At 44.7% G+C, this 22,258-nt stretch overlaps 1 protein-coding gene across 1 annotated transcript in view; it reads right to left on the bottom strand.

Annotated features, from left to right (window-relative positions):
- The window catches only part of LOC147667608 (uncharacterized), a 48,246-nt gene extending 33,944 nt beyond the window's left edge, over window positions 1–14,302 (bottom strand). Inside the window, exon 1 of the mRNA XM_086948790.1 lies at window positions 14,203–14,302. Coding sequence (XP_086804916.1) covers window positions 14,203–14,302 — 100 coding nt within the window. The remainder of the gene's footprint in view (window positions 1–14,202) is intronic.
- Window positions 14,303–22,258: the final 7,956 nt, after the last annotated feature.

The following is a 22,258-nucleotide window of genomic DNA, read 5'->3' as shown; positions in this document are numbered from 1 at the left end:
CAAAAACACAGGTCTTTTTTTGATAGACAATTTTGTCGTTGCCTCAATACGATTTGGGCCTTTACCTGTCACGGGTACTTGGGCCTCCCACACGAGTGAGGCACCATTTTTATTCCCGGGTGTTTTAGTTTTCAAAAATGCATCGGTTTGCCAGGTTTCCCTAAGTGCCGGTTGAGCTAGGGTTCAAAATCTACAGCTAGGCACTTTGCCAAAAAGGGTCAGTTTTCACTGTGTAAATGTGGTGTGTCCATGTTGCGTTTTGGGCCATTTCCTTTCGCCGGCACTAGGTCTACCCACCCAAGTGAGGTACCATTTTTCTCTGAAGACTTTGGGGAATGGTGGGTGGGTGGAATTTTGTGGATCCACGCAGATTCCAGAACTTTCCGCCAGAGAAATGTGATGAAAATTTGTTTTTTGGGACACATTTTGAGATTTGCAAGAGAATCTGGGTAACAGAACATGGTGGGAGCCAGTCAAGTCACCCCATCCTGGATTCCACTGGGTGTCTAATTTAAAAAAATGTATAGGTTTGCTGGTTTTGCCTAGGTGCCGGCAGAGCTAGGGTTCAAAATCTACAGATAGGCACTTTGCAAAAAAGGGTCAGTTTTCACTGTGAAAATGTGGTGTGTCCACGTTGCGCTTTGGGCAGTTTCCTGTCGTGGTCACTAGACCTACCCACACAAGTGAGGTACCATTTTTATCGGGAGACTTATGTTAACAGAGAATTGTAGAGCAATTGTTTTTACCTATTGACTTATGATGCATTTCTGCCTTCCAAATGAAAGACAATGTGTAAAAAAGAAGTCATTTTGAAAAATGTCCTGTAAGTCTCATGCTAGTATGGGTACTCACAATTTCGGAAATGTGAAAATATCTACTGTTTCTAAACTCTATATTTTGTTCCAATTTCAGAAATGCATAGGTGTCTTTCGTACCGATTTTTTCATGTATACATTTTTCCAAATTAATTGCTATATACCCGGAACATAATGAACAACCATTGCATGACGCTGCTCAGTTATTGGCTCTGGGTTCGTCGGGTTCTTGGTGAACCTACAAGTCCTATATATCCCCACAACCAGAATTGTCTAGCGGATCTAATGGTATATTCAAACAGCTGTTGCAATTAGAATAAGTTACAGGTGAAAACGTTGGCACAAATGGTTGTTTTTTCCAACTAATTGTTAATTCTTCCTATATTTAACTGTTAGTTCCTTTAAAGAAACCTTGAAGGATCTATACAAATGACCCCTTGCTGAATTCAGAATGTTGTCTACTTTTCTAAAATGCATAGCTGTCCAGGATCCATTATGACTTTCATACCCATTTCTACCATTAACTGGAAGGAAGTTGAAAGCACAAAAAAATTGCAAAAATAGGTTGTGTCCCAGAAAAATGGCAAAACTGTGTAAAAATGTTTTGTTTTTTTGACAAAAGTCTGCTTGTCCCTGAAATCTGTGGAAATGCTGATTTCAGCACCACAACCCCTCTGTTGATACCATTTGCAGGGGAAAAACCAGACGCTTTCATCTGTAGCCCTTTTTCCCAAAAAAAACTAAATTTACCTGTATTTTGGCTAATTTCTGGGTCCCCTCCAGGGGAATCCACAAACACTGGGTACATTTAGAATCCCCACGATGTTGGAAAATATGGACGCATAATTGGCTTGGATACCTTATGTGGTCAAAAAGTTACAGGGGCATAAGAGCACACTACCCCACATGCCAAAAAAAAGGTTTAGCACAGGGGCGGTAAAGGCCTTGCAGCGAAGGGGTTAAGGACATGATTACTGCTTCTGTGGGATGTGCTGGCCGGAAACCCGCTTGACATGGGACCAAAAAGTCTGACTCCTCTAAAAATGAACAAAGATGGGGAACTACATGGGCCTTAAGTAGTTTTGCCAGATATGGCAGAAGGGAAATAGGCCGATAATGTTTTTTTAAACCTTTATTATCGTATGCACAGTACACAGCGTCTGCCTACAACCCAATCGGGCCGGCCGCTATGACAATCGACAATATTCCAGACCACATTGCGCTGCGGAAAAAGCAAGAAATAACATCACTACGGTGCATTGGCATCAAACATAAGAGGAAGGATAACGTAGGTTTCATTTTATAATTTTGATGAAATTTGAAACAAACACAAACACTCACATGGTGGGAACAGTGTCTAGGACACGGGAGGGGGGGAGGGGGGAGATCAATCTTGAAAGAATAAAGGCATCCTTCTGGGGGGCGGGGAGACGGTGAAGAGGATTATTGGAAAGGCATAGTAGTCAGTCTATAGGAACGTCAATTACGGGGACGAGGGGATGTTAGCAGTAAAATCAAGTGGTGGGGTACAAATGTCTCCACGGTATTCATTCCATTGTGACCAAATTCTACCCCATTTCCTGGGCCGGCCCCGAGCCTCATATACCGTCTTCTCCCGAAACATGCACCAGTCCATGTTTTCTCTCCAAGCACTTATCCCAGGTGGTCTGTGGGAGCCCCAGAGTTGCGATATATCTCTCTTGGCAACCATGTTGCCCAGAGTGATCCAAAAGGTCTGAGCAGCCGTACAATCCGTAGGCTCCCACACATTAAGCAGGCAGCGCCTCGCCTCAGGGAGGAGGGAGACCCCGGTGACTCGCCCCATTACATCATGCACTCTGGACCAGAAAGCGGCGATCACCGGACATTCCCATAGAATGTGAAGAAAGGTGCCATCCATACCACATCCACGCTTACACAGCCCATCAGTCGAAAACCCCATCCGAACCAGACGCGTACCAGTCATGTAAACTCGGTGGAGGATCTTTAACTGCACAAAGCGAAGGCGGGACGGAATAGCCACCTCCCTGGGGGAGGAAATCGCCATTTGCCAGTCCTCGTCATCCAGTTCGAGGCCATCCGCCGTCCAAGAGGTCCTAAGCCTCACCAGAAGATCAGCCCTGGTATTAATAAGTTTTTTATAAATTACAGAAATCGTGCTGTCCGGCACATGGCCGTCCAGAATCCGATCCTCAAGAGGGGATGATTGGGGTATTTCCGTCCCAAGGTGGAAAACAGAGAGCAAGGCGTGACGCACCTGAAGATAACGAAAATATTCCCTGTCATCCAGTTGATACTCCACCTTCAGGGCCTCGAAGGACTTAATTGTGCCTCTGGCCCAAAGATCCTCCACCTTGCTAATACCGATCATTTCCCATCTGTCAAACCCTTTCGTTCGCCACAGGCCACCCAACCGCTCTGAGTCATATAACGGAGTCATTCGCGTCAATTTATCACTCCAACCTGTGGCCACAGTCGCATCTTTCCATGCACGCACGGCGCATTTCGTAGGTCCAGTCAGAAGGCGGATTGGTGCCTTCGAATATAAGGCCCTATTAAAGTTGCCGCCCGGCAACAGGAGCTTATCCATAGCAAAGGCGGGAGTGGGCCCCGGGGAGTACGTCACGTGGTTAATCGCGCTGAGCTGTGAGGCCCAGTAGTAACGTCTGATGTCCGGAAGGGCTATGCCACCATCATACCACGGGAGCGTGAGTTTAGATAGGGAGATGCGAGCTCGTCCGTCCCAAATTAACTGCCTCTGAAGACCTTCAACCTCGCGAAATTAGCGGGAGGGAACAGGATCAAAAACATTTTGCAAGGCATACAAAAATCTGGGAAGGGACATCATTTTGAAAGGTGCTGCGCGTCCCAATGGGGACAGAGGTAAGCCACGCCACCTCCGCACATCCTGTTTGAGGCGACGAAGAGGAGCATAGAGGTTACGGTCATACCGCACAGAGGAATCCATGGAAATGAAAATCCCCAAATATTTGAACCCAGTCTCTGCCACCTGGATCAGGAATCTACGAGGTAGCGGAGGCAGCTCCCCCGCTATAACATACACACACGATTTGGTCCAGTTAATAACGAGCCCCGAGTTCCTCCCAAAAGAGGTAAGAACATCAAAGAGCACGTTGAGGGATTTCTGAGGTGAGGTAAAATAGAGCAGAATATCGTCTGCGTACAGAGAGACGCGATCCTCCAGGTCCGGTGCCCACCGGATCCCCTTAATCTAGGGCTCCCATCGAAGCCACGCAGCCAGTGGTTCCAATGCCAAGGCAAAGAGAAGTGGAGAGAGCGGGCATCCCTGTCGGGTGCCACGCCCCAATGCGAACGGTCTAGAAACTCTGCCGTTAACTACGACTTGGGCCAACGGTTGTTCATACAGGAGCCGCACCCACGCGATAAAGTTAGGGCCAAAACCAAACTTCGAAAGGGCCGCCCACAGATATGGCCACTCAATGGTATCAAAAGCCATCGTGGCATCCAGGGAGGCCACGACAGCGGGTTCAGTAAGGGTCCCAGCTCTCGCGAGAACGCTGTGGAGTCTATGGAGATAAAGCGCCGTATTCCGATGAGGAATGAAACCGGACTGATCCGGATGGATCAAGTCACAGATAACTGTCAGTAAGAGATTAGCAAGGACCTTAGCCAGGATCTTAGGTTTGGCGTTAAGCAACGAGATAGGGCGATATGAAGTGCACCGATCACGAGGCTTGCCGTCTTTGTAAATGACTACTATAGTGGCCAAACGCTGGTCGGAAGGGAGGCTGTCTGCCTCAAAAGCATCAACAAACATAGTGCGCAGATGGGTCGCCATTTTGTCCGGACGCAGCTTGTATAGCTCGATAGGTAAACCGTTGGGCCCCATAGCTTTACCTGATCGCAAGGACTGAATGGCAGTGGCAATCTCATCCACCGTAATAGGCGCATCCAGAGCGGAGCTATCCTCCTCCGACACGCAGGGAAGCGCGATGTCACGCAAAAGCAAGCGGGAGTCAGCCTCGTCTCGATCACTCACCGACCGGTATACTGTTTGAAAATGGTCCACAAAACATTCTCCCCCGGATCAGTCACACACACTCCAGTCTCACGGGTTATCACGGGCACCACACGATTCAGTCGCTCAGATTTATCCAACCACGCCAACAACTTACTTGCCTTATCGCCCACATCATGGAGCCGGCCCAGCTGATTCATACGCATCACTTTAGCAGCGTCAGTCACGAGGGCCCTATAGTCTGCCTGTTTCAGCGCTAAGGAATGCAAAATTGCAGGGGTATCGTCACCACCCAAGCCACTTTCAAGCGAAGTAATTTCTGCCTCAAGAGCTAACACATTTTCTCTCCTGGCCTTCTTATCAGCAGCAATAAAGGACAATGCGGAACCCCGTATGACGGACTTAAAAGCCTCCCACAAGATAGTAGGGGAAGAAACGGATCCCTCATTCTCGTCAAAGTAACAGTCAATGGCCTTAACCAGGTCTGAACGAAGCTGAGGTTTCCTAAAATGCCAGGGATGAAGAGGGGGGACCCTACCTCCAGAACAGTCTCCCACCGAAGCCTCAAGTAACAGGGGGGAATGGTCAGAGATACCCCTGGGAAGATGTCGGATCCCACGCACCAAGGAGGTATTAGCAGTTAACATCAGATAATAATCAATCCCTGAGAGGCTGCCGTGGGCACCTGAGTGGAAAGTGTACTGGGTTTGTGTAGGGTGCAACATCCGCCAGACATCCACTAACCCAAAAGTCTCAATCAACTCAGTCAGCCACAATTGGGACGAAGGCAAAACCCTGGGGGGCAGCCGGTCACATTCACCCGAAACCACCGAATTAAAGTCCCCACCCATTATAAGGACACCGTCCGGAAGCCCTAGGAGGGTCCTACCAAGATCAGCATATGTAGTAGCCTGGAGTCCCGGAGGAACATAAACCGCAACAATTACAATCAGCATTCCCTCCCACCTCCCCGAAACAGCAGCATATCGGCCCCGATCGTCAAGTGTGACTTCGTCTATCTCAAGGGGCAGGGAGGATTTTACCATTATGCCAACCCCCCGGGAACCGGAAGTGAAACCCGCGTGTGCCACCAGTCGGTAACCTCGGCGATCCAGGGCTTTACAAGCGTTCCCTATCAAGTGGGTCTCCTGCAGCAAAACTACATCAGGGGAATGGCGTCTAATAAATTGAAGCACAATACCACGCTTAATCCTGTCTCCCAGACCATTAACGTTCCAAGACAGCACTTTCATATCACCCCCCATCCCCGCAGAACCCCCGAACCACCCCCTCCCGGAACCCCAGAACTAAGGATACAAGCAAATGAAAAAGTACCATGTGAGAAAACATATACAAAACACAAAAAACAGTCAACCCCCCCCCCCCCCCCCTACCCCCAACCAAGAACCCGGTACAACACCCCCCACCCTGCACCCCTGCTGACTTAGAAGCCACCCCAAACTGCAGTGTGCCTGTCGCCCCTTCATCAAACTCTACACAAAGAACCCCTGAGGAGGAAGGGAGAGACAATCCCACCCGCCCCACCCCCGGGCCTAACAGTGAAAGCATATAGACAATACTCTGTAGGTAATACGACCCAGGATTGAACCTCAGGAACTAAAATGTCACTCCTGTGCCGATGCACCTCCGTCCGCGCCTCCGGGGCCTCTGCTCTCGGTGTCCTCCTTGGGCAATGAGTCCAACCAATCGCTAACACTGTCCGGTTGATCAAAAAAGAAAGTACGTTCTCTATACTCGATACGAAGGCGAGCTGGGAACAGCATCGCGTACTTAAGTCCCAAATCCCGCAATCGACGTTTCACACCCAGGAATCCCGATCGTTGCCGCTGCACCTGAGGAGTGAAGTCAGGGTAGATGGAAATGGAGCTGTTCTCAAATTTCAGCGGACCATGTCTACGAGAGGCCTGAAGGATGGCATCCCGGTCCCGAAATTTGAATAGCCTAGCAATGATAGGCCTCGGGGGAGCCCCCGGCTTGGTCTGTCCACCCGGGAAGCGGTACGCGCGCTCGACCGCAAAGAACTTACTGAGGCCTGCGGGAGCAAGTTTGGTCACAATTAATTCTTCGACCAAGAGATCGATAGAAGCAGCACCACTGTCCTCCGGCACCCCGACGAGGTGAATATTGTTCCGTCGGGCCCTGTTATCATACTCCTCCATGCGTCTGGCCAGTAGATTGTGCGATGACCGCAAATTACCGATCTCCGATTGTGCTTCCGCCATGTCGGTAACCAGACTGGTGGCTTTGAGGTCCAAGGCTTTGACCCTCTCATTGGTCTTAGCCAAGTCAGCTCTAATATGGGTAACATCCACCGCCACCATGTCAATCTTGGATACGATGGCCTCATACTGTTGTCCCATGTCCGTCTTGATCCCAGCAATGGCGGCCATGAGGTCTTGAAGGGACACCTCCGATGTAGCTGCCAGGTCCGTCCTCGGGTCCTCAAGACTACGGCTGGCAGCATTGGGGGAGCCTTTTGGTTGAGTGTAGCGGTCCATTACGTTGGATTGGACCGATCCCCCACGGGTAGTCACCTTCGTCCTGCGTTTCTCCGTCTCGGGTTTAGTCGCCATATTGGAATCAGCACCGCCAAGGGTCTTCCTGGACCTGGTGAAAATGGCAGCGATTCGCTGGTCTCCAAAGCAGGACTTAGACGTAGAATCGCATCCTGCTGGCCCAGGGCTACAGTCAGAGAGCACAGCTGGCTAGACTACCGGAGCCAGGAATGCGGATTGCTTCCTAGGTAGTCAGCTCGGAGGCAGAGGGAAACCGAAAGCGAAAGTGACAACGTCACCGGTTGAGCAGATGCCAGGCAACCGTTGTTGTTGAATTACATCTCGGCCATCCAGAGCAGCAGAGACCACGGTCTCGTCCGGGGCTAGGCCAGAAAACGTAGGACGACGTAGAGATGGTTCCCAGAGTCCGATCCCAGCCCTGAAAAGTGCAACAGTATCAGCAAGAGTAGTACTTCAAAAGCCCACCAAAATAATCAGGATATCGAAAGGATAGATCGATGAGGGCGGCGCGGGTCCGGGGAGCTCTCTGCTCACGCAACCATCTTGGATGCCCGCGTAGCTCCTCCCCCAGGCCGATAATTTTTCATATCCAAAGGATCTGCTCCCACTTTCTTTAGAATAGGTGAAATGATTGCTCTTTTGAAGGAATTTGGTATGATCCCGGTATGGATTGATTCGTTGAGAAGTGACAGTGTTAAATCGGCAAAGCAAATTATTACTACTCTCAGGACCTACGAGTGACAATTATAATTTAGGGATCCAGACGTGAGTTTGATTAAAAGATTGGCTAGGTCCAGTGTGTGACTATTAGGATCACGCAAAGATTAATTATTGTTTGTAGGGCAAGAAGGAATGCTGTTTTTGATGGCCTAAATCTTGTTCACAAAAAAAGCATTGAAAGAGTCACGCAAGGTTTGGGTAGTTATAGCCGGGAGTGTTACTCTATCTAAATTAGCGAGGTCGGAGATGATCTTAAATATCTCCTTTATGTGGGCAACCCTGAGACCTCGATCCCCAGTGTCTTACATATGCTACAGATTTATGCTGATGCTTCAGGTGTCATTGTGAACTGGTCAAAATCTATATTTTTATCCCATTCCTGGGCTCCCATAACGATATGCAGGCCATAACCCTGTTTTAATGGTCCTGGGAACATTTCCGCTACCTGGGAATACATATCGCCCTCCCATAACAACAAGCGTGGGACCCCAACATCATACTTCTCGTTACTACAGCTAGGAAGGATACGACCCACTCAGCCACTCTCCCCTTTAACGTAGCCGGCAGAGCTGCACTATTCAAAATTGTCTCATTGCTGAGATTTCTCTACACCCTGCAGAACTAACCCCACCCTATCCCCCTTCTTTTTTCTGCACACTACAAGCCAAGGTAACAAGCTTCATTTATCATGGGGGCCTACCACGTATTTCTTCCGTAAATGTGTGTTACACACCTACGAGGGCAGTTTGAGGTTCTCTGACCTCAAATAATATTACTGGCCACCCACCTGCTCCTCATCACTGAGTGGTAGGTAGACAGGATATCCTACTATGAATCTCTTCTATCCAGGAGGTGAGCTTTCTGATGTATACCTTTCTCCTGCTAATGGTAGGGCATCGCAACGCCAGACTCAATGCAGCTTTATCGTTATTGTATATTGATTTGCTTTTCCTGATTATGTTCTCTAAATAGATATATATATTTAAAAAAATACCACCTGCCCTAGAACCTAGACCACCAATGCGCCGTGTAAGGAAGAAGAGACTGTTACGGGGAACAAGGTCAAGTGGAGAATCCTGGTGTGGGTCTCCTTACAGATTCTTTTGGCAGTGCAGCAGACCAGTTTGGCCCTGTAAGCACACTGTCTGTGGGAGTGTGAGCTGAGGCCTGAAAACCTGACCTTTTCAGGATAAAACAGCGGGTGAACATATTTACTTTTGAAATAGTCCACTGGTTGTAGGATATTTGTCACAATATTATTGTTTTTATCTACGCATACTTTTCTGCAGAGTGATATCCAACGGTTTTGGTCCTGGTGAATGCCATACATACATTAGTAGGGTATGAGAATGTCCTAAACATGTTGACCTCAGATTCACGACTAGGTTGAAGTCATATCACCATAATAATTTTTAGTATATTCCTTGGGTAGACTTATTTAGTAATGTTTTACTAAACCACAAGGTATTTTTAATCTTCATCCTATTCACACCACACTCTGGTATTCTCACCCACATCTGGTATCTCACATAGGGTTTGTGAATAATCTGCAAGAGCTCCTTCCTGAGTGTGAGTTGTAGCCCACACCTCAACCATTGGTTAAGGGTGTGAGGAGCCCTATGGTGAAGCAGCCCACCTAGGCGTTGGTGAGGGTTCTCATACTTAAAACAAATGATTTGTTGTGGATCAGAAAACGTGGGTTCTTGACCAAAGGTATGAGATAGGTCTCCCTTGCCTGGATGCATTCATTGTGTGTTTTGGTGGATCTTATTAGCAAGGTGTAAGGAGACGGCTGCTGCTCCGATCGGCTATTTGCCCGCATGCAGGGAAGGTCGGCAACCCTCGTATGTCAGAGGAGGGCTGCAATTAAGTGGAATGTGAACGTCGCTGACCGAATGGGTCATCGCCTGTGTGCAGAGCGATGTTGGTGACCCCCATATGCCAGATAAGGCTGCCGGGAAGAGTATTGCCATGCCGAGTGGACTGTAGTCCATGTATGGTAGTAAACCGGTAGATTCAAATGCCAGGAGGGGCCACCGTGAGGAGACCCACTGTGCCTATCTGGGGGAGCTTGTGTACAGTGGCGAGACAGTAACCCTGTGTGCCAGAGGAGACAATCGGGACCACCAAGCAATCAGTGTGACATGCTCGAGATCATCATCAGAGATGAGAGGCAGCTTTTGAGGTGAAGCTAGCGGGCCTGCACCTTGACTGATGACAAGCACGAGGACCTTCACATCACCCCACTACCTATATGAAGAGCAAAACTTACGTGCATTGGGGGAGAAGCAAATCCCCCTGCCCCTGCTGCTGTACAACTACATGTGAGGAACTTGAGGACAACCAACTGCAACCCGTCAGGCCATCAGTGAAATACTTACCGGCGACATCTGCTGCTCCAGCGCCTGTAGATTGGATTACACTCAGAGACTCCGAACCTGCTGGTGAAAGTAAGACTGCTTTTGGGCCAGTCCGCCCCGGAGAAACTTGCTTGCCAGCTTGTGCTTTGGCACTAGAACACTTATGATTTTAAAACAGCGTTGGAATGGGTCTCATACTACTAGTGGGGCTTAACCTAAATAGGAAATAACCACTACCGCTAGCTTGAGGGAAGTGGGACTCAAGGATCCGCCTATAAACGCTAGACCCCTAATGTCAGCTGACTGTGTGTCTTGTTTGTGACTGTCAGATTACATTTTTGGGTTGGAGCCACATATAAACGCCCCCCCCCCCCTCCTGAGAAGCCTTAGACTGCTCGGCTTGCTCTACGACTATATGTCAAGTGCTGAAGGGGTACTTGGCCCAGTTGCTTAGGATCCATGGTAGGTCTGGCCCTGGAACATCAGGACTAAAAGTCCCCAAACCCCACGGTTCGGCCCAGTAACCCCTGCTTGCCCCATGGCCCTCTGCACGGGGATCTGACATTCCTCATCCTTCACATATTGTGGGCATTCATGACATTACTGAGGCATGATGATGGCTGTGGTATATTTGTCCCATGTTTGACATATTCGAGGCATCCATGGCATAATTTTGTCTAACCCTGGAATAACGTTGGAGGAAATATCTATGTATTTATTTTATTCATGGTGGATTATAGGCACGGTTGTATCCACTGGAGCAACAACGTGCTTTACATATATCAAGCAAGGTTATAGTATGGCATTAGGTGAACATTTGCTTACCGGTGACTATAAACAGTCCAACAACAAGATAGTCTTAAAAAATTAGGGAGGCTAGGGTAAATAGAGTGATTATTTTCAAAAGGCAAGAAGGTTACAAATAGTTTTTATAGCTTCAGGAATTAGATTGCAGTGTCTTAGTGTTAGGCAAAGGAAGGCCTGATGGGCGGTTTTGGTCTTCTTTGTTTTTTGATATTGGACTGTCTCATTACCTCCTGTTACGTATTAACTTACCCAGGTATGGAACTTTCTATGCAGGTATTTTTAGTAGCCTTGCATTATGCAGGTATTCTTGAAAGAGACGTGAGCTTCGAGGGTAGCCAGTGGAGCTGTTTCAAAATCTGATTCCTTCTTTGTGGTCACCGCTATCAACACTGCAGTCTGTAGGGCATCTCTGAGAGGGAAGATTACGGATTTCTGGGAGACCCGCCAAGATTACTCTGCCGCTGTCTAAATGAGAGTGTATTGGAGCTTGTACCAAGGCTTTTAAAAAAAATAGTTTAGGAGGTGTACTTGGTAAGACTTTGGTTACCTCAGATTGTTGATAGGAAAGTCAGAATTCACCAATCTATGGCAGGCCAACATGGGAGCACTGAAGGAAAATGCAAATTGATATTTTAGGACCAAACATGTATTTTCAAACACGAGGAACTGTAAATAACTTCTTGACATCAACACTGGGTCTCCACGCTAACCCTCTTTCCTCTAAAGTATCAGGCAATACTGCACTGCTAGTGAACCTTCTCACATCACTAGGGCCTAAAACCATTCTCGCAGAGTGGAATCGACACCCCCGAGCCCCCTTGAGAAATGGTGGAGCCTACTATGCTCCATCCAAGATGCTGACAATGTACTTCCCTCCAGATTCCACTCCCCCAACGGGCCCAGGTGGCTATGGGATGCCTTAGACAGATACCTACAAGAGAACAAACCACCCCAAGCTTAGACTAGTACACTAGGATCCACTAAGGTTGTCAATCCCCATGTTGCCATGTGCGTCTACAACCCACAGCAGACCCCCTCTTCCCTACTGCACCCTCCCCACTTTTTCCTTTTTTCTTTCTCTACCTCCTTTCTTTTTCTCTTCCTCTCTTCTTGTCCACCTTTTCTATAGTCTCTCTCTCTCTTGAGCCAACCTTCCTGCCATGTTACACTCTGTCTGATCCAGGTTTTAAACACACATTACTTTTTACTCCTTATATTACACACTACTCGTGGTCTTGACTATATCTTAGAAGGTTTTCGGACATAACCTTTAACCTGGTCTTCCATGTTGTGCTTCGAATGTACTGTAGACGGAGTGTATCACATACTGTTGTTACTTATTATGCTTTTTCTCATATGAAAGTCAAAATTATGTGAAATTAAACAAAATATGAAGATCTGGCAATTAAGAAAAGAAATTGTGTTCTAGACTCAAAATAACACCTTTTTAGTGAATTCAACCCAAAATCAAAAGCCTGTATTTGAAGGTAAATTATGAGTATTTTTAGAAACTAGCTAAATGTTTGGATATGTTATTTTTTGGCTCGTGTATTGGCATTTTCACCATCTATGTAGATATAACTTTTTATAGTATCACTACTGCTGTTTTAGGCCTAAGTGGGTAAGCTTGGTGTAACTTTCTCATTTATTATCAGCAAGTTTCTTATAAATTGAGCAGTAGTACTGCTGTTATCGGCTTGTAATCTGTATCTAGCGCTCCTATTCTGGCTGTGAATGTACGTTTTATAAAACTTTTGACCTTCGTCTATGATCCTTACAAGTAGGTTATCAGTCAGATGGATCCAGGAAAGGCTGACTTTACAGGTAGGAGAGATGGTAGACAAGACGTGGAATTTTGCATTGAAGAGAATTGAAATGCTATACGGATTTTGAAAACAAGGTAAGCATTATTTCATGTTCTGTCATTTTTCAAAATCTCTATATAATTTTAATTCTCTTCAGAAATCCTGAAAGTAACTGAAACCTCCAAGAGCAACCAGACCACAGGTTCACACAGAGCCTTTTAAAGGAGGGAGCTGAAGAAAGCCATCTGAGAAAAGATTCTCATTATAGTTCCAAATCCATAAGCATTTCGTGGTTCAATAAAAGCCTTTGCACAAATGTATCTTTCTTTAAAATCCTTCTCTCAGATCTCGTGTGAGTAAATAAGTCCACAATCTATGCTGTCATTCAGTAAGTACCACTGCTGCAAGATGTAACCTAGCAACAGCAATGTATGTAAAGACAGCCAGACAAAGCAGTGCACAGATCTGAGGCTACTGCATGGAGAGGGTGGACATGATCATAACTTGACATCACTGAACAAGCCGGCATGCAGGACCTGGTGTGGGGGATTTAGACGGATGATGACCAGGGCAAGTCAATTATTTATTTCATCGTCAATCTTCACCCGGGTCCCCCACCCCACTGCTCCTACCTGTACCGGCTGCGGCTGGAGCAAAGTTGGGCTTTTTGAAAGGTTGGTAAACCTGCCTAATGGCAATGGTCTGCATAACAGAGTCACACCCGAACTGCAAAACTCTCAGGGTACCTGGTGGTTTTCGTCTTACTTCCCATTTCCTCTCATTCTCCCATGGAATAAGTGCACTGGCCTCAGAGCACAGAGGCACTTTCAGTGATTTCATCTTCCTCTTCTAAGCATATGGTGCCTTATTATAGACTGCTGCATAATTGGGCAAAAATAACCTTTTTCTTCAAACAGAGACGTGTATTGTTTCTAACAAGCAGAGCAAACATAATGGCTTTCCAGCCACTGCACACATAATAAATGCCCAGGGAACTAATGGTGCATGCTGGGTTGCACAACTCTTGCTGGAATTACAGGTATTTGCTACATAAGAAGTGACTGCAAAGTAACAGAACCATCTAGGGGGAAAGAGGTCCTATATTGGACACATGACCATGAATGTGAGCGAGCGCCCCTCGTGACTACCAGTACACACTCGGCAGCTGTGGTGGCAGAACACCGTATACTTCCACTCCGCACAGGGTGAGGTATTCGTTGCGGCCTGTGATGACAACACTGACGTAGCGGCCCACCATCCCTTTACAGCAGAGCGTAGTTACGGACCCGGCACTTAGGTCAGTGATGGTGCCGCACCTGTAGAACCAGAGACACAACAAGAAGAACAGAGTTAGGTTCACCTGTTGTCATGGAAGCCCACCCACCAGTATCGTACATAAGATGCGAAGACGAAAGTGATGTTTGAGCCAATGTATTATGAAACTTGAGGAAGATCTATGAAGGGTTGCATCACAAATCAGACAATCAAAGATGAGAGGTATATTGAGTACCTGCTGAGCAACAAGCTTATTCTAAACACTGTTGGTAAAGCTTCTCCAATATCAAGCTCCCCTTGGCTCACTGCAGTCAAATGCACAATTAGCAGAACTTACACAGGGTTGTTGTTGTTTGTGTTGTCTCCTACACGAACTTGAGCACCTCTGAGTCTCTCAGGGCAGCAGTCAGCTCTGTTCACCACCACAATAGATCCAATTGACTGTCTTTGTCCTAAGTCCAGTCTCCACCATGGATTCATGCCCCCGTTGGTGGCAGAGCAGTACTTTCCATAGTAGTTCCCATTGCGCTTGGTGTTGAGTGGGTTTGATGGCCGCCCAAGGTCTGGATTCTGGTCTGGATACTGGGTGCTTTGTGTAGCTGTTCCTTGCAGTGCCAAATTTTCAGCTAAAAATGAAACGCAAATGGGTAAGTAGAAGATAAGTCGAAAAACTGGCTCAATAGAAAATATCAACTTAAACATATCTACCTGCAGTAACTTTGAATGCAAGATATTAATTTGCACAATATCATCGTGGTAGTGGATGTGGTGTTAGAATAGTAAATCTACACTCCACTATGCATGCTTGCCTTGACAATGTTGTGAAAGCCAATATTTTCAAGCAGGTCAATATATTTGTGTTTAACCTACAACCCAAGTCAGCTTTATCGGTGAACTTTGTGGAGATTTACTCATTTATAGCACAACGCAGCACAGCCACCAAAGCTGTAACGCTGGAGAGCTCAGGGCACCGCCATATGTACTAAGGTATGGCACCGCTGTTCTCGTCCTCGGCCTGGCGGACTAGTGCCTTGGACATACCTGTGCACCTAGCGAAACGGTGTATGAGTGATGTCTAGCATGGGCTTTGAACGGCAAGGGTACCCTCCCTGTACAAAATACTATGCTTAGACAGACTCTAAAGTGTTTCCCACATTATATGCATGCTGTACAGTGCAACACACATTGAATGTGTGAAAAGTTAGAAGTGAAAACATTTCTCAAAAGGCTTTTTTTTTAGCACATTGCCCTGTCTATCTTTTTTAGTAGATATTGTGAGATCGCACACGTACCATTCATGTACTGCTCCCTTCATGTAAAAAAGTGCACTATTATATTACTTCTAGGGCAAATTTCCAGTTTTGCATTGGAAAGTATAACACTTTTTTGTCTGCTCTTCAGTCTCAGGCTCGAATAATCCCATATAGATCTGGACCACATATATTGAAAATTACTGCTTATGCGGATGATATAGCAATATACTCAACTAATGTCACAGAAGGACTGGCGGGTATAACCATTGAGGCTGACAGATTTAGCGCTGTTTCAGGCTATAAGCTTAACATAAATAAAACACAAATAGTGGTCAACTACAAATTACCGGCCTCGATTTCTGGAATCTGTAAAGCTGCCAATTACCTAGGTGTTAAAATATCTGCTAAAATCAGCGATATCATTACAGTAAACTACGATGCGCTAGTGAAATCAACAGCTCTGTTATTTAAAAAATGGCACAAATTACCCTTAAATATTATAAGCAGAATCAATCTGATAAAAATGAAAGTACTACCGAAGTTTCTTTATCTTTTTCGATCTATACCGCTGGCTTTAAATAAATCTTTTTTTAAGAAGCTTGATGGAATGTTCAGTAGCTTCATCTGGGGCTATAGGAAAGCACACAGATCTCTACTGCTACTTAAAGGCTCTTTAGACTCAGGAGGACTTAACTTTCCAGACTTTAAGTTATACTTTTGGGCTACTTTTAATTGTCGTTTACGTTCTTTGCTTAATCCAGAAATGCAACTTTTCTTTCACACTATTTTGTTAAAATCAGACGCCAGAATGTTTTTGCTAAGATTGAACGACCCTAATTATTTTAAGAGGGTTAGTTTCAAGACTGCAAGGGATATCGCGAAAATATCGTTTAACATTTTGTCTTTCTGTAAAACCTCCTTTTTTTACCCTAAATTAGCGCTCTGGGGAAACCCGGGTCTTCCTGGGATTTAAAATGATGGTCAAGCAAAATTATGGTCTGTTTTTGGAATTGTTACATTAGGGGATCTCTATGGAGTTCAGGGCTTTGTAGATTTTGCAGCACTTAAAAATTTATATAAATTAACTGAGGAAATGAGGTTTAAATATATGTAGATCTATGACTATCTGATACGTAAGATGAAAATCTTGGAGGTTGTAGATTCGGATATATGGAATTACTTACATTCATCCAAAACAAAATCCTTGATCAGTGAAGGGTACAGTTGCTTTGTTTCATATAAGATTGATGACTGCTCTAAATTGGCGGAGAAATGGAGCTTGAAACTGAGGCTCCCGATTAACTCCAATTAGATCCCTCACTCTCTCTCAAACTTAAATAAATTGGTGTAGTCATCAAGTCTAAGATTGCAACAATTCAAAACGACATGTATGCTATATTATACCCCTGAAACGATTCTTAAATGGTCGGCAAATACCCCAACTAGTGACCGTACCAAATGCCCTAAATGTGATCTGGTAGGGGCTAATTTAGAGCACATGTAGTTTTCTTGCTCCGTTCTAGATGAATTTTGGTCTGCCTTTGATCAAGTTCTGAAACTTAAATTGGTTAGACCACCTTTTCTTTCACCTCCTCTAATCTTATTAGATATACACAATGTTTTTCTTCCTCAACAGTCCTTAATAACTATCTTATTATCCTGTGCAAAATTGACCATTGCTCGTGCTTGGATCTCCCCTCAACCTCCACATATATTAGAATGTTGGGCCTTGGTCAATGAAATTTATAACATGGAGGCGGCCTTGGCTAGGGCTCGATCTTTATGAAAATTTGAAAAAATTTGGGGTAATTTTATTTAGATTGTTAAAACACCGCTAATTCTTCAGATTTATAAGTCAATATTTTATTTTGGCACCCTCTGTAACATTTTTATTTTTTTCCCTCCTGATTGTCTCTTATGAATGTAATGTGATATCGAAAGAATTCCTAATATCCATATTCTGCTATATTTTGTTTAAGATGACTTTTCCCTCATACAATATGATTTGTTTTGTATGTGTTTATTCTTTTCCACCTGTCTTGCTGTTAATAAAAAAATATATTTTTTTTTAAAAGGAAAGTAAAACATTTATTAACCCTATGCACCAGTTTGTGTCACTTCTTCTGACTTTTGCCAGTGCAAAGTGTTGCTAAAGCTTTCCCTTGATGTTTTAGCCTGTACAACTGTATGCAGATGGTTCCATTAGCATGCTTGATGTTTTACCCTCTACAAACGTATGCAATTTGTTCCATTAGAGAACTTAATAATTTACCCTACACATTGAGTCCGATGGGGCAAGGTGGATTTCCAACATATGGAGGAGGTGCTAAACAAATAGAGGAATCCGCTGATTAAATTTGTTCCCATACTAATATTATGTCGCCATTTCCTTTTGGGGTGTCAATGGTTTGCAGTGTATGGCCTGGAATGTTGCAATTGTAGGATTACATTTTAACTGAGGGAAAATGTGCTTCTTTGCGGATCACTGTAGTGTTTATATGTGCTTGAGCCCTGCTGCCATTGTGTGCACTCCACATTCGCGCTTTTCGTGAGTAGTCTAATGGGAATGTCTTCCACTTGATTGCAGGCCATGAGTTATTGAATTTGTACAAAAACGTGATTTAGGACTTAACGTTTACACTTACTGGCCATTGGTGGCACCATAAACATCCTGGGACTCACGTGCCTCCTGAGCTCATGAGCTCTCTGTAGGGTGACCAACTGTCTGTAAATTTCACAGACTGTGTGTAATTTGGACCTCACATCCGTTGTCCGTGAGGATCCCTTTTACGGGTGCCTTTTGTCCATAATTTTGGGTCTTTGCAGGGAGCAGAGCTGTTCCCCTGCGAGAGGCCTCAGCTCCCTGATGGGGCCGCCTCGCTCTCATCCTCGGAGCACAAGAGCAGTCCCACCCGCCCATTGTCATTCTGTATGGAGGCTGATTGCCACATACAGAATGACAATGGGCCAGTTTGGGGTGTTACAGCATGTGGTGGGCCTCCTCATGCCCCGGTCTGGGCAGGGCATTCTGTTAGGGTTAGATGGAAGAAATGTACAAAACAAATATACAAAGTTAAAAAGAAGAAGTTATAGTTCTTACAGTCATCATTACAGAGTAAAAATATTTTTATTATTTATAAAAGGAAGCCATAGTTGCTGCTTTTTTATTTATTTTATGTAACTAAATCCATTGATAAAGCCAATAGTCATGGCTTGTTGTAGGTCTAATCTTACTGGATGCAATGATAGAAACAGCAAAATACCAGTCGGACGACACATTATGCTCAGCACATTTATTTAGCTGAGGTGTTTTAAGCCACACCTTTAATTACATCAGACACGTCCCTTGGAGAGAGCCTAAATTTTCATCCAACTTAAAGCCCTGGAAACAACACTATGTCACAGTCACCTCGCATCCCAGCACTGTGCATCATGCATGACTCATGATTGAGGATGGATGGATGGATGAGTGAAAGCATGGATGGATGATTGACAGAATGGATGGGCGAATGGGTGCATAGATGAGTGTAAAGAAGAATGTAAAGATGGATGAGTAAAAGAATGCATACATGAGTGAAAGGGAGGTGGAGGGCTGGAAGAAAGGATGGATGAGTGAAAGGGTGGACGGATGAGTGACTGGGTGGATGGATGAGTAAGTGAAAGGATGGCTGGATGGGTGAAAGAGTAAATGGTTGGATGAATGAGTGAATGGATGGATGGGTGGAAGAGTGGATAGATGAGTGAAAGGATGGCTTTGGTGAAAGTGCAAATTGTTGGATGGATGAGTGAATAGGTGGAAGAGTGGATGGAAAAGTGAAAGGATGATTGGGTAAAAGGGTGAATGGATGGATGAATGAGTGAAAGGATGGATGAGTGAAATGATGGATGGAATAATAGATGATGCATAGGTGTGCAAATGGTTGAAAAGGATTGGATATAGATGGGCACACAGAAGGACAGAATTAGTGGTGAAAGACTGAATGATGGATGAAAGAATGAATAGATGACATTTTGAGTGACACCCAACTGCTACTTGAATTTTACACTAGTAATTGTAAATGTTTTATTTAAAGTTTTAGGGAGAGCCTCATAGTACCATGAGCTGTGCTTGAGATGTATATTGTGTTTATAGCGATCGCCAAGGTGTCAAAAATAAACTCAGTAATAGTGTATAGACAGTGCCTTCTTTAAGAAAGCTGTAGGGAAAAGCACCTTTCTGACATCTGTCAGCTAGTGCAACTTTCTGGGAAGCCCCCATAAGCAAAGTCAGATTCAATTTTTAGGTATTGTCTAGGCAGCGCATGCCCTGCCTCGTTGAGACATGCAGTATATACTTTACTATGTGGCTAACCACCTCTTTTTAAATCGTTGTTTTCATTTGTTCTCCAGTGTGCCTTTCAAAATGGTCTACTTGGTATTGGGTAATAGTGTTACAAGTCCTGACTTTTTGTCTGTTGGGCACGCCTATAGTTATTGGCCACTTGACTTGTATCAGTTCTACGTTTTTTTGGTATGTCGTTTTTTCTGGACTTCTTATTTACTGTGTCTTGTTTCGTTTTTGGCAAGCGCATGTATGGCTAGAATTGAAACGGTTTCCGCCCGAGCTGATCCCGTGCCTTCCAGGCAGAGACACATACACAGTTTTGGAGCTGCTGCTTGGTTTGGCAGCCATGTGTTTTTTTAGAGCTGCATGAGATTACGTATTTTTTGTTTTGCTGTGTTTTTTTGTATTCTGTTTTTTTTTGTTCTCATACTTGTTGGGGCAGGTGTGTACTGTCTGTAAGCACTCTTTTCTTTAATGGGGTTCTGGTCCTGCAGGCTCGATGTGCATCACTTTCACTGCTGAAGACCGCTCCAGGAAGGGAGACGTGGAGGGGTACGGAGACTGCCTCATGCCCCGTCACCTAAAAGCAGCCATAGCGTGCGTGTGCACAATTTAAATAAACAAACAAACTTTTGAATGTGGCCCGAAAATAATGCAGCCCTCGCGCATAAAACATAAAACATTTTTTTGTTTGTTTTAGGAAGTTTTACTTTTAATTTATATCCTTTTAGACACAACGTTGTGCGTGCGTTATAGAAAAAAATTAATGTCTAAATATTTATTTACATTTTAAACCTGTCTTAAGTTGTGATAGTTATTTTGACCTGGCGCAAGTGCCCATAGATGTGAAATAGCTCAGTGGGCTTAGCCTTGTTTTGCTTTTTTTGGTTTGAGGCAAGCGTGTGTATGGCTAGAATTGATCGCGTGCCTTCCAGGCAGAGAAACATACACAGTTTTGGAGCTGCTGCTTGGTTTGGCATCCGTGTTTTTTTTTACAGCTGCAGCCGAGTACGTATTTTTTGTTTTGCGTTTTTTTTGTATTCTGTTTTTCTTGTTTATTCATAGAGTTTTATATATATATGAATCAGGTACATGTCTTTCTTACCAGTTTCAACAAAACAAGTTTTAGAACTGTTTAGAATACAAAGGTGTATGCAGTGGTATCATACAACATAGTTCCAATGTGTACCTTTTGAATGTTTTACATCAGTACTACAAAGATCAATCAATTGTTGTACTGAACAGTTAAAGAGGTTTTCACAGCTAACTGGTAACTTTATCTTTACAATCGTAAATGTCTTTGTGGTAATTTTGTGCAGGATGTATCTGTACAAGACAGGGCTATTCGACTTCTGTTTTTTAACCACGGTGCAGATGATGAACAGTCTTGTCTAGGGAATGAACTTGCTCTTTAGGAAGATCTTCGCTTCCCTCTTGAATGTTGCCAAGTTTGGAATTTTCTAATGTTTGGAGGGAGTGAATTCCAGATCCTGGGTGCCGCTCCAGAGAATGCTTTGTCATACGTTTTCTTCTTCCGAAAGATGATTGGTTTCAGCAACAGCTCTCTGGCACTCCTGGCCGGCTGCTTCCCCCTGATAGCTCAATTTTCTGGGCTAAGTACATTGGTGTTTTGTAGTGGAGCGCTTTGTGGGTAATATAAGCCAGTTTAAGTTGAATTCTGGCTTCGTATGGAAGCCAGTTTAGTGCTTTCAGATGTGGGAAGATGTGGTCGAATTTTCTAGAACCTTTAATGAGTCTTGCGGCCATATTGAGATAAGCTTTTAGTGGTGCTGTGGAGATTTTTGATAGACCTGTTAGTCATATTTAATCCTTGAGATAACCAGGGACTGAACTGCCAATTTGAGGTCCTCCGTAGTAATGAATGGTTTCACTTTTCTAATATAGTTCCGTTGAAACCGGGCACTATTAGCCATTGATTTGATGTGGGCTTTCATGTCTAGGTTCTTATCAAGCATGATTCCCAGTGATTTGGTCGAGTCAACTAGGGGAGGTGTGCAGTTTAGAGCTGTGATCAGTTTGGCGCATTCCTACACGTTTGTGGGGTTCTTCGGCGGTGATATTAATAGGAATTCTATTTTTTGTGCATTTAATTTCAGATGATTGCTGGTTAACCATTGTAAGGACATTTCTTAAGGCCTCATTCATTGTCTTTAACTCTTCCAGTGACGATATCTTGATATAGATCTGAGTGTCATCTGCGTACATGTGTTAGGATATGTTTGCGTTTTGGAGGATTTCTGTAAGGGGTTCGACATATAGATTAGATAGTGATGGAGATAATGTTGATCCTTGTAGGACTCCATTCAAATTTGGGCATGTTCAGGATAACGTCTGGTTGACC

The sequence above is a fragment of the Lissotriton vulgaris genome, unplaced genomic scaffold (assembly GCF_964263255.1).
Source record: "Lissotriton vulgaris unplaced genomic scaffold, aLisVul1.2 SCAFFOLD_1518, whole genome shotgun sequence".
NCBI classification, from domain to species: Eukaryota; Metazoa; Chordata; class Amphibia; order Caudata; family Salamandridae; genus Lissotriton; species Lissotriton vulgaris.
The sequence above is the reverse complement of the archived record's forward strand: the minus strand, read 5'-3'. Positions and strand labels throughout refer to the sequence as shown.